This window comes from Erythrolamprus reginae, chromosome 2 (assembly GCF_031021105.1).
Source record: "Erythrolamprus reginae isolate rEryReg1 chromosome 2, rEryReg1.hap1, whole genome shotgun sequence".
Taxonomy (NCBI): Eukaryota; Metazoa; Chordata; class Lepidosauria; order Squamata; family Dipsadidae; genus Erythrolamprus; species Erythrolamprus reginae.
In genome coordinates this window covers 26,956,124-26,972,278 of record NC_091951.1, presented here as the reverse complement: position 1 = coordinate 26,972,278, position 16,155 = coordinate 26,956,124, and the positions used below count along the sequence as shown (strand labels likewise).

The window sequence follows — 16,155 nt, the reverse complement described above, 5'->3', positions numbered from 1 at the left end:
GCACGGGCTTGGAAAAGGGTGCATGGGGGGGTGTTTTCGGGTGCGTAGCTGTGCGGCCGCGCACCTTAGAAAGTACATTGGGCCCAATGCCATGTAGGGCTTTATAGGTCATTACCAACACTTGGAATTGTGTCCAGAAACCAATCGGCAGCTGATGCAGTCTGCAGAGTGTTGGAGAATCATGGGTGTGCCTAGGGAGGCCCATGACTGTCCACCCAGCTGCATTTTGCACAATTTGTAGTTTCTGAACAGTCCTCAAAGGTAGCCTCATGTAGAGAGCATTGCAGTAGTCAAACCTCCAGGTGATAAGTGCATGAGCGACTGTGAGTAGAGACTCCTTGTTCAAACAGGGCAGCAACAGGTGCACCAGGCGAACCTGGGCAAACGCTCCCCTCGCCACAACCGAAAGATGATGGTCGAAAGTCAGCTGTGGATTGAGGAGGATGGCCAAGTTGCAAACCCTCTCTGAGGGGGTCAAAAGCTCCCCCCCCAGGTAATGGACGGACAGATGGTATGTCAACCATGTGTCTGGGCAGGACTGGCTTGCAGGCCATGTGACCAGGTGGGAGCGGCTTGACAATCATGTGACTGGGGGTGGCTTAAAGGTCATGTGACTGGCTTAAGGGTGGCCAACTTGACATCACTCACATCAAGGGTTTGAATTAGGGTGCCTGACCTCTCCTTGCCTCAAAGAGATACAAGATATTTACTATTACTGAACATTCAAAATATAGTAATTAATCCTATATGAATATATGCCACATGTATTAATAATAATAGTAGTAATAATAATAATAATAATAATAATTTATTAGATTTGTATGCTGCCCCTCTTTGAAGACCCGGTGCGGCTACGTGTTATAGACAGGCACTCAAAATATACATTATCTACCATATGTACACACACACAAACACACGTTCAACGTTCAAGATGAAGTTATTTGAACTGAATTAAACTAATTTGAATTGATTTGATCTAATTGGACTGATTGATTTGACTGAAATTACATTGAATAATATAGATTGAAATTAAATACTTCTAAGAATTAAATGCTTTTAAGAAAAATAAAATTAAAATACTTGTAAGCATATTTAGAAGTTACTAAAGGTTATTAGCACTTTCTTTTCTCCTTTCTCTGTTCTTACAAAGTTATAAATTAGAAAAAGATTTGAGTATACTTAATGAATTGGATTTATTAATATTTTAACATTTTAATTTCATGGGAGCTTACCAATGAAAATACATATACTTTATATATATATACAAATATACAAGCAAGTGATATAAAGTGTGAAATGGAAGAATTATATAAGAGGAGAAATTTTAATGGCTTATAAAGGAAAAAATTGAAAATAGCTTTGATTATTGCGCATAACATAGGTGAGATATTTGATAATGATTATGATTATTTCTGGATGACCTTTTTTCTCTTTTCTTCTTTGCTCTTTTCTCTCTCTTTTTTTATTCTTCCGATTGGTTGAATTATAAATTGCATATTTGATTTTTGTTGATAAACAAAGTGGGAGGAAAAGTAAAGGGAGGAGAGTTATAATAACAGGAGTAGGATTAATATGGGATAATAACTAGCACTAATTATGTTAGGCATTATGAGTAGTGTTGGACGAACCCATTGAATTGCACTGCAAGTAAAAGGAGGCGGGGAATCCCATTTCCCATTTGCTTGCCACCCCCGCTGGGATTCCCGGATCAGGGCTTTGAGGTCACGGAGACTCCTTCCTGGCCGGGGCCGAAACGGTGGTTGATGAGGAAATGAAACCACAGGCGGATGGGGACAGCAGCCGGGCTGAGGTCGCATGGAGGTCGCATGGAGGGGTCGTGGCCGTCTTGTGTGCTGAAGGGACGACCGGCCAGCCAGAGCCCTCCCCGCCTCCCCTCCCGGCCATCACTCGCTTGATGGAGCCTGACACCTCCCCACCAGCACTTCAGGATCCTGGCCAGCAGCTTCAGCTTTGGCCCCAGCCAGGAAGGAGTCTCCATGATATCAAAGCAAAAGGATTCCAGAGGGGGCGGCAAGCAAATGGGATTCCCCACCTCCTTTTGCTTGCAGCGCCATTCCCGATGTGGGGAATCCCGTCAACCCCGGGCAGCCCACCTTCTTGCCGGGGAGGCGGGAAACAAAGCCCAAGCGGAGGGCACCCAAGGTGGGGGAGCTGCTGCGTGCACCAGAGCAGGTATTTTGGGCTCGGAGGTGGCGCTGCTCTCCCCCCATTGCGCCCATTGTCCAGGGCAGCCTTAGCTCACCCCAGCGCTCTTTGGAAAGGGGAGGGGAGCGGGTTCTGTGTTGACATAGGCCCCACCCTCCCATCTTCCGCCAAAGCAGCCCGCGGCCACCTGTCTCCTTTTATTTCTTATGGAAAAGGCTCAGCCACCACAATCATCGACCCCCATGGTGGTGTGTTGCTTGAGCTGCTCCAGGACCAACTCCATCTTCTGCTTTTTCACGGGGGAAACTAACATGATCGCGTGCGTGGTGGCGAAAGAAATTAAAGGAGGCGCAAATGTGGTGTCCGAGCCTTTTCCGTAAGAAATAAAAGAACACAGGCAGCCGCGGGCTGCTTTGGCAGAAGATGGGAGAGCGGGGCCTACAACAACACAGAACCTGCCTCCTCCCCTTTCCAAAGAGGGTGAGCTAAGGCTGCCCTGAGCAATGGGCGCAACAGGCGATTGGTGCAGACTTTAGTTTTGTTTCCTACTCGGCAGCCAATCAGTATTGCTCTGGAGTGCAGGACGAGCAAGGCGGTGTCGTGCCCGTAACTTCCTTATTTATTTAGTCAGTCCAACCTTGGCCACTTTAAGACTTTGTGGACTTCAACTCCCAGAATTCCTCAGCGACCTTTGCTGAGTCAGAGCCCTCCCCACCTCCCCCAAGCAAACGCCAAATCTTAACATGGACTTTTTAAAAAATCCGGGTTCAAGTTTGGTATGCCGAACACCGCAAAGTTTGGCAGAGACCTGAACTATGCAAGTTCGGTTCACCCAACACTAATTATAAGGAAAGACAGTTGAAACAACAAAGAGTTAAAATCAATAGATTAGGGAAGATTATCACTGAGTTCGATAGTGGAATATATTTAGAATTAGGGATAATATATAGATTAGAGAAATATATAGATTAGGAAAGATTATGGCACTGCATTTAGCAATGAAAATAATTAGAATAGGGAAGATTATTGCACTGATATGATAGTGACACACAGATTAGGGAAGATAGGGATTAGCAGCGGGGTTTATAGATTAGGGAAGATTGTCACACTAAGAACGGCAGTGGAAAATATCTAGATTAGGGAGGAATATTAATACTTTGGTCTTTTTTAATGGAAGAGACTTTTCGCATAAAATAATGGAATAATGATTTTAGTAGAAATGATGAAAGAAGTGAAATAAATGAATTGAGTAGGAAATGTATTTTAAAATTTCTAACAACCCTTCCTCCTATGTATAGATTAAGATACGATATGAATAGTGTTTTTCCTTTTCTTTTCCGCTCTCCTTTCCCCCCCTTTTTTTCTTTTATTCTTTTTAATTTTTTTCCTTTCCTTCCTGTGCTTTTAAAGAGACATAAATTTGGATATTTTCTATACCATTCTATGATTAAATTATGGATTGGAGAAATTCTACAACAAAAGTTACGTTTAAACCAGAAGTATTTTTACTTGGTATTTTACCAGAGAACTTTAATAAAGATTTAATTGTCTGTGTGGTGACAGCAGCACAAATAGCATATGCCCAAAAATGGAAACAAAATGTAACACCAATGGAAGAAGAAATTTTGAAGAATATAATGGACAGTGCAGAAATAAACAGTTTAACAATGAGAATTAAAGATAAGGAAGACTCAAGTTATTATAAAGTATGGGGAAAATTTTATGTTTGGTTAGAGGGGAAATATATGTAGCGTTTATGCGATTGAAGATAAAAGAAATAGGAAGAATTGGAACAATTTAAATAACCCAGATGATGTAATTAGCTTAGGATGTGGCATTAAAAAGAAATGACATGTACCTAAAATAAGAACCTATGTGTTTAGAAATTTTAATACATACTTTTCTCTTTTTTCTTCAATGAGCCTCTGCCCTCCGTTATCCCCACCCATTATTCCTACATACTTTTTCTCCTCTTTTTTCTTCAATGAGCATCTGTCCTCCTTTTTCGTAAAAATATTTTTTTTATTTTTATGTGAAAGGACCGCCCTTTGCTTGCAGCGCCGCTGTGGCGTCCTTTTTCGTAAAAATAACAATGTTTATTTTTACGTGAAGACCTCCCTTTAAAGGAGCTGGGGAATCCCTCCCACGAAAAGATTCCGGGGGAAGAGCTTTGACGTCACTAGCAGGTTGCTAAGGACGTCCAGGAAGTGATCACCTTGGCGTCCTTAGCAACCTGACGGTGATGTCAAAGCTCCGCCCTCAGAATCTCTTCGTGGGAGGGATTCCCCGTTCGGGTTCAAGTTCGGTTCAGGTTGCCTGCTGTGTAGAAGGAAGTTTCAACACAGCAGGCAATTGCTGAGCCATCAAACCACACCCAGCCACCAGTATTTACAGAAGGAAGGCAGCTCAGGTCTCGTTGTGTTCGCCCTAGAACAAGGAGAGAAACACCAGCCTGAAGATGACGAGTGGGACCTCGTCGAAACATCGCCAGAAATTTCTAAATCCTACACGTGAGGAAACCCGAATATACAACACCGTATATATATGTGTGTTTGTGTGTGTGTGTTTTTACTGAATTTTTAAAATTAAGGGAGACTAAGATAGCGCTATTTCGGCCTTATTCTGGCCTCGTCAGCTAGCCATACCCTCACTGGGATTATACCCTCACTGGGATATATGGAATGTTTGATAGTAATATTTAAATACTTTTGAGTTATCAACAGTAACACCGAAAGAAGATCAGGCTCTTTTCCAAAGGGGAGGGCAGGGAAACATAAAGAAGCAACAGACGGCTGACTGTGAATCTAAATATCTTCAGACTGACTGACTTCCTCCTGATTTTGTGTCATTTGTGTATGCTTATGGACACTGCTGAGAAAGATCTGTTATACTAAGATCTTCACAAAGGGAACGTGAGATTTTGTATTAAGAAGATTCAAAAGATAAAGACAATATCAGAAACTTTCACTTTTTGTGATATATAGACTGATTTAGAAATACTACCCAAATAAGGAAGTAATGACTTGCAAGAACTGAATGAATTGATTTGGATTAAATAATAGCCATCTGATTAGATAACCAAAAAGTGATTGATAAACTGTGATTAGACATGACGTTTTTGATTTAGTATTAGTATTAGAACATGTTTCTTAACTGCATTTTCTTGAATATTAATTGATCATTGACTATCTGATTACCTGATTAACTAATCTATGAACTGGAAAAAAAAGAACTCTTTTTTTCCTTTTGTTATTATTGATATATAGTAGGATTAAGTTTTGATTTATAAATATAGTAGGATTAAGTTTTGATTCATATATATTTGGCATATAGGAGTATTAGACGAGGTTTATCGAATCCATACTAATTATGCTAGGTGTTATAACAGTGATGGGCAACCTTTTGAGCTTGGTGTGTCAAAATTCGCCAAAAAACCGAGCATAACTCGGGTGGTGTGTCACCTTGAGAAAAAAACACTCTCACTCTCTCTCACTCTCTTCCTTCCTCTCTCATCTCTTACTCTTTCTTTCTTGCTCTCTCTCACTCTCTCTTCCTTTCTTTCCTTCTCTCTTCCTTCCACTTTTTTTCTCTTTCTCTCTTTTCCTTCCTTCCCCTCTTCCCCTCACTCTCCGTCTCCCTCTCTCCCTTTATATTTATCTCTTCCTTCCTTCCTCTCTTCCTCCCTTTCTCTCTCCCTCTCGTTCACTTTTCTCTCCCTTCCCTCCCTCCTTCCTTCTTTCCTCTCCTCTTTCCCTCCCTCCCCCCTCCCCTCCTTTCCACTTCTCTCTTCCCTCTCCCTTTTTTTCCTTCTTTCTCGTTTGTTTTGTTTCCCTCTCCCTCGTTCTTTCCCTCCATCATTTTCTCATTTTTCTCTCTCACATTCCTTCCCCCTCACTTCTGTTTTCTCTCCCTCTCTCTTGCTTTCTCTCTCTCTCTCCTCACTTCCTTCCTCCCTTCTTTTTTTTCCTGCCCTGCAACACGCCGTGGGGCAATAGGCTGCAAGCAGGAGCTCCAAGACGGTGGCACCGACGTCGGGTCGCAGTACATTGCTGGCACTGGCCCGCTGGCTGGGCTGGGACGGAGGTGCCAGCCCCATGCCCAGCGCAGCAATGTACAGCATCCTGCAACACATACAGCCGCCGCCGGTACCTTGCAGCCAACCACCCCACCGCCGCCCCACGGCTACTACTCAGTGCCCTCCCGCTTGACCCATGTTTGGCTGCGCCACCTTCGTGGCTTGCCCTGCTGCCCCGCACCCGCTAGAGCTGCCCAGTGCAGCCGAAGCGCGGGGCGGAGTAGGCAGCGGCTGCTTCAGGCCGGCCCCCGAGCTGAGCTTCCTTTGGCTTCCTTCGAGGCAAAGCTGCAAAGCTCACCTGCTGCCTCGAAGGAAGCCAAAGGAAGCTCAGCTCAATGAGGATCGGCTGTTGGTCTCTTCAAGCCGCTGTCGCCCACTGCGGAGATCCCTTCGCCTGGAGGCGGAGGTGGCGGCGGCCTCAGACACTGCAACAACGCAGCCCCGAAAAGGACAGGCTGTTGGTCCCTTGAACCCGCCGCCGCCGCCTCTGTTTGGGCGAAGGGATCTCCGCAGTGGGCGGCAGCAGCTTGAAGAGACCAACAACCGATCCTCATTGAGCTGAGTTTCCTTTGGCTTCCTTCGAGGCAGCAAGTGAGCTTTGCAGCTTTGCCTCAAAAGAAGCCAAAGGAAGCTCAGCTCAGGGGCGGGCCTGAAGCAGCCGCCGCCTACTCCGCCCCACGCTTCGGCTGCACCGGGGCCAAGTAAGCTGAGGCTAGGCCCATCGCCCCGGCTCCAAGTGCGGGGCCTGGGCGGGCAAGCATTGGGAGGGCCTCGCCGTCGCTTGGCGGGAGAAGAGCTCCCCTCCCTGCGATCCGGGACGGCATGGCCGTCAACAAGTTAGTGCACGGGGGTCCTGATGGCTTGCTTACGGCCCCCTCCAGCCGCTCTTGCAGGGCTTCCATGCTTCCCGCGGGGCGGCGAAGAAGCAAAAAAGCGGCACTGGAGGGACCAAGACGGTCTGCAGCTGAGCGTCTGGAGGAGGAGGAGGAGGAAAGCCAGGGGGCAGGGAGGAAAGTGGGCCTGCAATTGGCCAATTTCTTTCTCGCCTTCAGGGAGAGGAACTGCTGCTGCTCTGCCATAGGGTGCTTTCCTCCCTGTCCCCTGGGTTTCTTCCTTGCCACCGCCAGATGCTCAGCAGCAGAGCGGAGATTCGGGAGCTTATGGTAAAATCTCGTACGTTGCCGGGGGCTGTTCTGTCTGGGTGCCCCCAGACTTCAACACCAACTGAAAAAAGCAGCCAGACACGCTGGTAAAAGCAAAGGCACTTTATAGTTGGAAAAACAAACACAGAGAAAAACCTGTTCTTCTCAACAGACAGGCTATGAGGCTTCACAGCAGAGTCATGACGGCCAGACAATACAGCAGACTTCTTGCTGGCACACACACCACTATAGAGAATAAGACCCACGTCTTTCCCCTCAAGGTTTCAGCCTTCAGGGCCACAAGCCAGAGTCAGAAACGCCAAAGATCACAGCCAGGTCCCAGGACTCCCAAAGATAATACTCCACAATACAGGAAGGGTGGGTTTGCCTTTTCAGCCTTTCTGGGGAGAACCACACCCAAACCCAGCTGTTGCCTATTTAGGGCTGGAAATACCTGGCTAATTGTCCCCTTCGTTGTGCTGCTCTTCTCTGCCTGAGATCGATGATGGCTTGTGCATTTTCATCCAAGGACTCCAGGCTGCTTGCTGGGGAGAGCTCCACCCCAGGGGACTCAGGCTGTTCTCCCTCTCCCTCGGCCTGATATTCCTCCTCCCCGTCTGCCTGGGCCTCCTCCTCCTCCTCCTGTTCCTCATCCTCCCCCTCTGAGCATGGAGCCGGCAGAGGTTCAGCCGTTCCCTGAGGAGCCTCAGACGGAATCACAACAGGGGCCGGGTAAATGGCCTCAGTGGGCCTTAGTTTGGGGACCGCTGCCCTAAAGCTCCCCGTTCCTCCAGCCGCGTGTCACCGAAAATGGCTACGCGTGTCAGTGCTGACACCCGTGTCATAGGTTCGCCATCACTGTGTTATAACCTTCCTAAAGAGGTGCACATTAATCAAAAAATCTGTGAGAGATGAGATTTTACACAGAGCATGTTGAGTATAGGGGTCAACAACTAGTGGTGTTAAAACAAGTCCCAAAAAGAGTAAGAGACTTCCATAAACCATACCTGTTCTTGTCAGCTAAGCTAACTAGGAATAATATAAATTTTAGGTGGTTAGTCCCGGAAGGAATCTTGGTTACTTGGCATGAGAAAACATTTTTTAAAAGATAAAATACAATAGAAAAAGCCGAGGAATTTTATGAGAAAAACGTTAACAACGAGCAAACTTTAGAAGACTAAACCTTTTCCCACAGACACGACATTCAAAGGGCTTCTCTCCAGTGGGAGTCCTCTAGTGTTCCAGTCAGAAATTATGATTAAAACCTTTCCCACAGTCAGGACATTCTAAGGGGAACTTTCTTGTGTGAGTCCTATGGTGTTGTATTACATGGGAATTACAACTAAAACTTTTCCCACACAGGACATTCAAAGGGTTTCTCTTCAGTTTGAATCCCGTTTTACCAGATTGAAACTTTGACTAAAAGTTTTCCCATTCCTGTGTGAGTTCCCTGGTGTCTCACAAGGCTGGAATTATCCCTAAAACATTTCCCACAGTCAGGACATTCAAAGGGTTTCTCTCCTGTATGCGACCTCTGATGTTGTACCAGTGTAGAATTCTGACTAAAATTTTTCCCACAGTCAGGACATTCAAAGTGTTTTTCTCCTGTATGAATCCTCTGGTGTTGTACCAGGCTGAAACTGTAACTAAAACTTTTCCCACAGTCAGGACGTCCAAAGTTTTTCTCTCTCTTCTGAATATTCTGGTGTTTCATGACTGAAATTGTGACTGAATTTTTTATAAAATCAGCACATTCAGATGTTTTTCTCTCCTGTGTGAAACCTCTGGTGTCTCACCAGGCTGGAATTATGGCTAAAACCTTTCCCACAAACAGGACATTCAAAGGGTTTCTCTCCTGTGTGAGTCCTCCTGTGTTGCACCACACTGGAATTATGACTGAAACCTTTCCCACAGTCTGGACACTCAAAGTGATTCTCTCCTGTGAGAATCCTCTGCTGTTTCATGGCTGAATTTTTTACACAGTCACCACATTCAAATACTTTCTATTATTTGTGAGTCTTGCGTACTAGACCAGACTGGAATTGTCTCTTTGAAGCCTTTTTCACAGAAAGGATGTTCAAACAGCTTTACAGTGTTCCCTCGATTTTCTTGGGTTCGAACTTCGCGAATAGCCTATACCACGGTTTTTCAAAAAATATTAATTAAAAAATACTTTGCAGTTTTTTTCCTATACCACGGTTTTTTCCACCCGATGACGTCATATGTCATCACCAAACTAATAATTTTTGCAAATAAATAACAAAAAAATAATTAATGTTAATAAATAATTATGTTTATAAATATCAAGATCATTGTCTTATTTAATGGTGAGTACCAGTAATAATGGTGAGTAAATGGTTGTTAAGGGAATGGGAAATGGTAATTTAGGGGTTTAAAGTGTTAAGGGATGGCTTGTGACACTGTACATAGCCAAAAATGGTGTATTTACTTCCGCATCTCTACTTCACGGAAATTCGACTTTCGCGGGCAGTCTCGGAACGCATCCCCCGCGGAAATCGAGGGAACACTGTATTCCTTTGTGTACCTCCTTCTTCTTCATCCTAAAACTCCATTCTCCTTTTACCTCTATCATGTGAAGACATATTTGTTGTGTTGTCCCTCGAGACATGTTTTGTTTTTCTACATTTATAATAAAAGAAATCTTGTTTTGAACAAATGACTAAACGCTTCATCTATCGCCTCCATGGGGTTAATGTTCTAACGGACTTTAATCACTTACAAACTGCGACATGGTAGCAGAGGATGGTTCTCTTAATTAAGCTGCAAAAATAAGCTTTAAGGCTTGCTATGCCTGGCAAAAAACAAACATTCTATTTTTCTGACACTTTGGCTTTCGCGATGATTGATCAAGAAGTAAAAGATGCACTCTCAAAGTTAAATAGAGTACAAGAAATTAGGAGCGCTGAATTACAAAAGAAACAAACAAAAGAACAAGCAGCCCTGTCTGCCACAGAAGAAATCCAAGCTGGGGAGAAGGAAACCGTAAGTAAATCCACTTCCCCCTTAAGGTTTGATGTTGAACAATTAGCTATTCTTACAGAAGCTGTACAATTGTCAGAACAACCCTCTTCTCAGTTAGTTTATGCCTCCAGTCAGATACAAGACTTTTCTGGCTATTCTTCTAAGCCTCATACTGAGTCGAAATGCAAAAATATGGCAAGACCTAAGACCAGACGTTTTGATGAACAACAGAAATCTTTAATAGACTCTGAAATGCCTTTAAGGAGTGGTAGAAACTCCCCCTCACCAAGTATAGCTTCAGATGCTGCTATATTTACTTTAAATTCTCTGGCTGCAAATCTGAAAGAAGATATAAAAGGAACTAGAAATTTCTTAACTAATTTTTATGCAGTAAGGATGTCAGGCGATCTTACCATGAAAGAAAAAAAATTAATAGATTTTTATTCAGATCAACTCATGCAAAAAGAAGAAAAATTTAATAAAATCAGAGACTTACAAATACGTTACTGTCTAAATGATGAAAGACATTTTAAAACACAAAAGGACATGTCTATGCATTCTCTCTCTGCCGATGTGGCACTGTCAAAAAAAATTGCTGCAGCGGCATCTAGTGGCCAAATTAAGCAAAAAAAACAAAAATTAATTATTCAACCCAAATCCTGAAAAATGATCCTGCAGTGCCATCTAGTGACCAAATAAAGCAACATTTATATGATGAAATGTATTTTCAAAAGCGTTCAACAGATTTTATTCCAGATGTCCCAAAGGAACAAAAGGACTATGCATTGCACTACTACCCTGCAGATAAACCACAAGTACCACAGGGAAGCCAAAGTGCGCAGATGCAACAGGACCAACAACCACAATTTCAAACTCAACATGTGCAGCAACCATGGGTTCCAGTTTCTCAGACACAACAACCATGTAATATTTTGAGTGTCTATGCGACATTTCAGTGAAATCACAAATCACATATATATATATAAATAATATCCTTTATTTTATTAAAAGAAATTAATAATAAAACAAAACCAAAATCTATTACTATTAAAACTAAAATAACCAGCAAAACCAAAAACAAAACTATTAATAAATCTATGCTTTAAAATCCACTTAAGTAGTTGAGCTAGTTTCAAACTAGATTTTGATTTTCTTTCTCTCATTCTTCCTCCCATTCTTTTTGTTTCCTTTCTTTATCGCTTTTCCTCCCTCTTTTCTATGTTTCTCTCTCTTTTCCTCTCTTCCTCCCTCCCTCTTCCCCTTCTTTCTCTCTCCCTCCCTCCCTCTCCCTTTCCCTCTTTCTCATCCTCCTTTTCTATTTCTCTATCCCTCCCTTTCCTTCTCTGTCTTCCTTCCTCTTTTTTCTCTCTGACTTACTCTCTTCTTTTTTTCCTGCCCTGCAACACCACTCACTTGCACAAATATGTTTTTGGGGCCAGAAGCACGGGGGCTTCCTGGGAAACTTTCCTTTTTCCCTGGGACCCAGAGAAGGCGGCCGTCAGATTTGGGGAGAAAAGGCTCAGAGGCAGTAGCAAGAGCCCCACCATCAGCCCAAGCAATTCACGTGCTGAAGTAGGAGGGGGAGGGCGCCGGGATCCGGGCAGTAGCCATGGGAAGGTTGGGGGAACTGCAACAGGGCGGCAGCCGGGCTTGGGTGGCAGGGGAACCGTGATAGGTTGGCAGGTGGGCCTGGGTGGTGGGCAGGCGGGCCACGGCAAGCCGGTGGCTGGGTCTTGGCGGCGGGGGAACCACGGTAGTCTGGCAGGTAGGCCTGGGTGGCGGGCGGGCTGCAGCAAGCCAGTGGCCAGGTCTGGGCATCGGGGAAGCTGCGATAGGCCTGTGTCTGGGTCTGGGCAGTGGCGAGCGGGCCGCAGCAAGCCAGCGGCTGGGTCTTGGCGGCAGGGGAGCTGCAATAGGCCAGCGGCCTGGCCCAGGGCCCCCAGTCATCACCCTCCACCCTTGTTTCCACCCTCAGCCCACGGATGCTTAGAAGGCCCGGCAGCAGACCACGCCGCCAGACCCAGGGCCCCCCGGACGGTTTCCTTACCTTACCTGGACAGCAGCTAAACAACCATTTGGCTGCCGGTGGGGTACAGGGAGGAGAACGTCCAGGATTTAAGGGGCAGGGAAGAAAGTGGGCCTATAATTGGCCCCTTTCTTTCCTGCCTTTACTTGAAGGAACTGTTGCTGCAAAATGTTGTATACAGAGCAGTGGCAGTTCCTTTAATTTCAAATTCCGGCGCAGAGGTCGGTCCTGTGCGGTGGAATTTGAAATTTGCGGGCTGAGGGTTAAAAACCTCTGCGCTAAAGTGCGCTGCACAACTTACAGGGAACTATGGTTCCAGCTCCTCGAAGGCAACAACCAACAGCAGTATAAACTGCAGTTCAAAGGCAAGTTCCTGCTTCGTCACCATTGAAAGGCGAGTCAAGATTAAAAAATAATGGACAAAATTATAAGGCTTGGTTACATGAAATCAGAGTAATATTACAGAGTGAAGGTGCTGATCACATGGCATTCAATCCACCAAATAGACAGTGGACTGAAGAAGAAAGGGCTTTAAATACTAGAGTGAGCCCATTAATGCTAATGTCAATGGATACAGATTTATCAGTTAGATTTCCATATAATATCACTGCAAGTGCCTTGATCCCAGCTCTAGATGAATTTTATAGACCAATTTCAGCTGAAGGGACATGTTTACTGTTTTCTGAATTTTTCACTACAAAATTAAAGCTTGGAGAGAAAATTGCTGCACATTTGTCTAAACTTTTAGAAATGCAAAAGGAATTGATTGAAAGAGGCTATAATATTGATGACATACAGATGAACACAGCCATAATTACATCTTTAAATGATTGGAAGGATGCTATTTCAAAATATAACAACATACCTTTAGCTCAACGCACCACATCCAGAATTTGCAAATTTTTAACAGAAGAAGCAGCTATTATGCAAGGTAGACTTAAATCCAGAGCAACTACTTCCAGAGCTCCAATGAGTCAGTCAGTGTTCCCTCTAATTTTTTGGGGTGGTGGTGGTGGAAAAGTATAGTGTCTGAGCGGCAGTCCCTTGGGGACTGGGCGGCACAGAAATAATAAATAAACAAACAAACAAACAAAAAACCCATCCTGTTTTGCCTCAGAGAATTTCAAAATAAAATACTGTACTGTGTGTCTATAACAGTGAGCTCATAATAGGGCAACTCTATCAATATCAAAATGCCACTTAAATAGTTGAGATAGTTTCACACTAGATTTTGATTTTCTTTCTCTCTTCCTTACTCCCATTCTTTTTCTTTCTCTTTTCCTTCCTCTCTTTTTTCTATCTGTTTCTTTCTCATCCTCCCTTCCTCTCTCTCTCCTTCCCTCTCACTCTTTCCCTCTCGGCTTCTGGGCAGGTTTGGAAAACTCTGAGTTGATGATGATTTTTAAGTGAGCCATGGCTCACTGCTCAGCTTAGAGGGAACTATGGTCACAGTTACCAACCAAGGGGCTACGCTCCAAGATATCCAGGGTATAATCAGCCCAGAAGAACAGATTTTCAACGCACTCAATATCCAGATTCGCAACGCTCTCAATCTGCTGATTTTCAATGCTCCCAATATCCTGCTCAGCCCAGAGGAACAGATCCTAGGAGCGGCAGACGCAAAAGCTCCAGCAACTACAGATCATCTCAACGAGGTTGCAGAAGTGAATCACGTCCTTCCATCAGTTCTTTGGTCCTGAACAACGTCCCACAATCACATCCAGAGTATGACATTCGAAGTTTATGGACTTTAGATAGAGGAGCAGCTTTTCACATTACTTACCAAAAAGAACTTTTCACAGAACTACATAAGACTGACATAAAAGAACTATATTCAGTGTCAAATCACTTATGCAAAGTTGAAGGAGAAGGAACTGTTTACGTAAAAGAGTTAGACCAAATGATTCCACGTGTTCTATACATTCCAGATGCTACAAGCAACTTACTCAGTATGTATCACCTAAACAAAGACTTAGGTTATAAAGTTATGTTTTTAGGAAAGGAAGCCCACATTATCAACAACAGGACAGTTGTTGCTCGTGCTTTTCCAATTAGAGGTGTATACTACATAAAGCCAAAACCACAGATGAAAATTGAAGTAAGTATAAAAGTTCCAAAAAATGAAAGCACAGGTCCAGAGAGAAAACCTGTTGCTACTCCAGAAACAAAGGCTTCTAAAGCCAATGAAGTTCAAAGGGTTGACCAAAACCAATCTGAGGTTCCGCATAATGTTGCAAATGTTAAACCTGTACTAACAAACAAATCTTTTCATTCCAGGTGTGTTCACCGTTGGCATCGTCGTTTGGGCCATGCATTCTTTGCAGTTTTATCCCAGATGCCAGAATTTGTCAATGGTTTTAAGGTTGATAGTAATTACAAAATTTACTTAGATTGTTCTGTTTGTAACAAATCAAAATCCAAAGCTGCACCTATTGCCAAACATGCCACACGTTTGTCTACATGCATTTTTTATATGGTTCATACCGACATTGTCGGTCCATTTCAGCCTACTAAAGGTAATTGTAAGTATTTGTTAACTATTGTTGATAATTATTCTAGATATGGTTTTGTATATCTAATGAAACAAAAATCAGAGACCTTTCAGATCTTTAAAGACTTTGCTGCACACGTCTTCAATCAACATGGTGTCCTCATCAGAAGAATACAAGTGATCGTGGTGGAGAATTCATGTCCCAGCAATTCCAAGGATGGATGAGACGAAATGGAATCCATCACCAAATTTCAGCACCTTACACTCCAAGACACAGTGGTATTGTAGAACGACGCCAAGGCGTTTTACAGACTATGTTTTGTTGCCTTCTAGAAGATGCAAATCTCAACAACTTCTATAGGGGTGAAACACTAAGGTATGCCAATTACATTGTTAACCGTATTTGGAGCAGTGTTATAAATCAAACTCCTTTTTAAATACTGTACGGAAAGAAGCCTGATATCCAAAACCTCCACATCTTTGGCTCATTTGCCATGGTCAACATTCCGTTGGTGCAGAGAAAGAAAGGAGGTCCAGTAGCAGAAACCTAAGATTTATAGGTTTTGATCAAAGTTCTAAGTATTATAAATTTGTTGACACTAATCACACAGTTGTTATTTCCAACTCAGCTAAAGAACAGTTTAAAGAAACTTAAAGTGTTTAAATATGTTGAGCCTCCAATGAACAAGAAGATTATTGGCACACGATGGGTGTACAGAATTAAGCAAAAACCAAACGGTGAGAAAATATACAAAGCAAGATTAATAGCACAAGGCTACTCCCAAGTTTATCCTGAAAATTACACAGATACATTTTCACCTACAGTTAAAAATGAAAGTGTCAAAATTGCCTTAACCACAGCTATTGCCCTGAATTTAGAAGTTTACCAATTTGATGTTGAAACTGCTTATCTGAATGCTGATTTAAATGAAGAGATCTACGTGAAGGGCGCACCCGGTTTCCAGGATCAAGAAGGTGCTGTCTGGTACCTGCAAAAGAGTCTTTATGGCCTGAAACAATCTGCTTTAATGTGGCATAGCTGTCTCATTGACAAGCTAAATTCAATGGGCTTTATTAAGTCCAACTGATGAATGCGTGTTTACAAAATGGCAATGTAATGTTTATGAAATTATACTTCTTTATGTTGATGACATTGTTTATATTGGTCCAAACAAACGTATGAGTGAAGTTTTTGCAAAAGGTTTAGAAAGACATTTTACACTGAAAAGCTTAGGGCACATTCATGATTATCTAGGAGTTCAGATTGAAAAAA

General features: G+C 43.4%; 1 protein-coding gene and 1 pseudogene across 1 annotated transcript; both read right to left on the bottom strand.

Annotated features, from left to right (window-relative positions):
• Positions 1-16,155, bottom strand: part of LOC139163075 (zinc finger protein 850-like) — a 55,500-nt pseudogene that overhangs the window by 21,233 nt on the left and 18,112 nt on the right.
• LOC139163226 (zinc finger protein 773-like) lies at positions 8,783-9,347 on the bottom strand. The gene is made up of 2 exons (XM_070744182.1): positions 9,212-9,347; positions 8,783-9,165 (listed from the first exon to the last, which is right to left on the bottom strand). Exons 1-2 carry the CDS (start codon positions 9,345-9,347, stop codon positions 8,783-8,785), a joined length of 519 nt encoding a protein of 172 aa, XP_070600283.1.

Excerpts from the sequence above, each read along its gene's own strand:
- LOC139163226 (XM_070744182.1), bottom strand. The coding sequence starts at position 9,347 with ATGAAACAGCAGAGGATTCTCACAGGAGAGAATCACTTTGAGTGTCCA. Across the intron at positions 9,166-9,211 it reads ACCCTTTGAATGTCCTGTTT|GTTTCACACAGGAGAGAAAA; the intron begins GTGGGAAAGGTT and ends GAGACACCAGAG.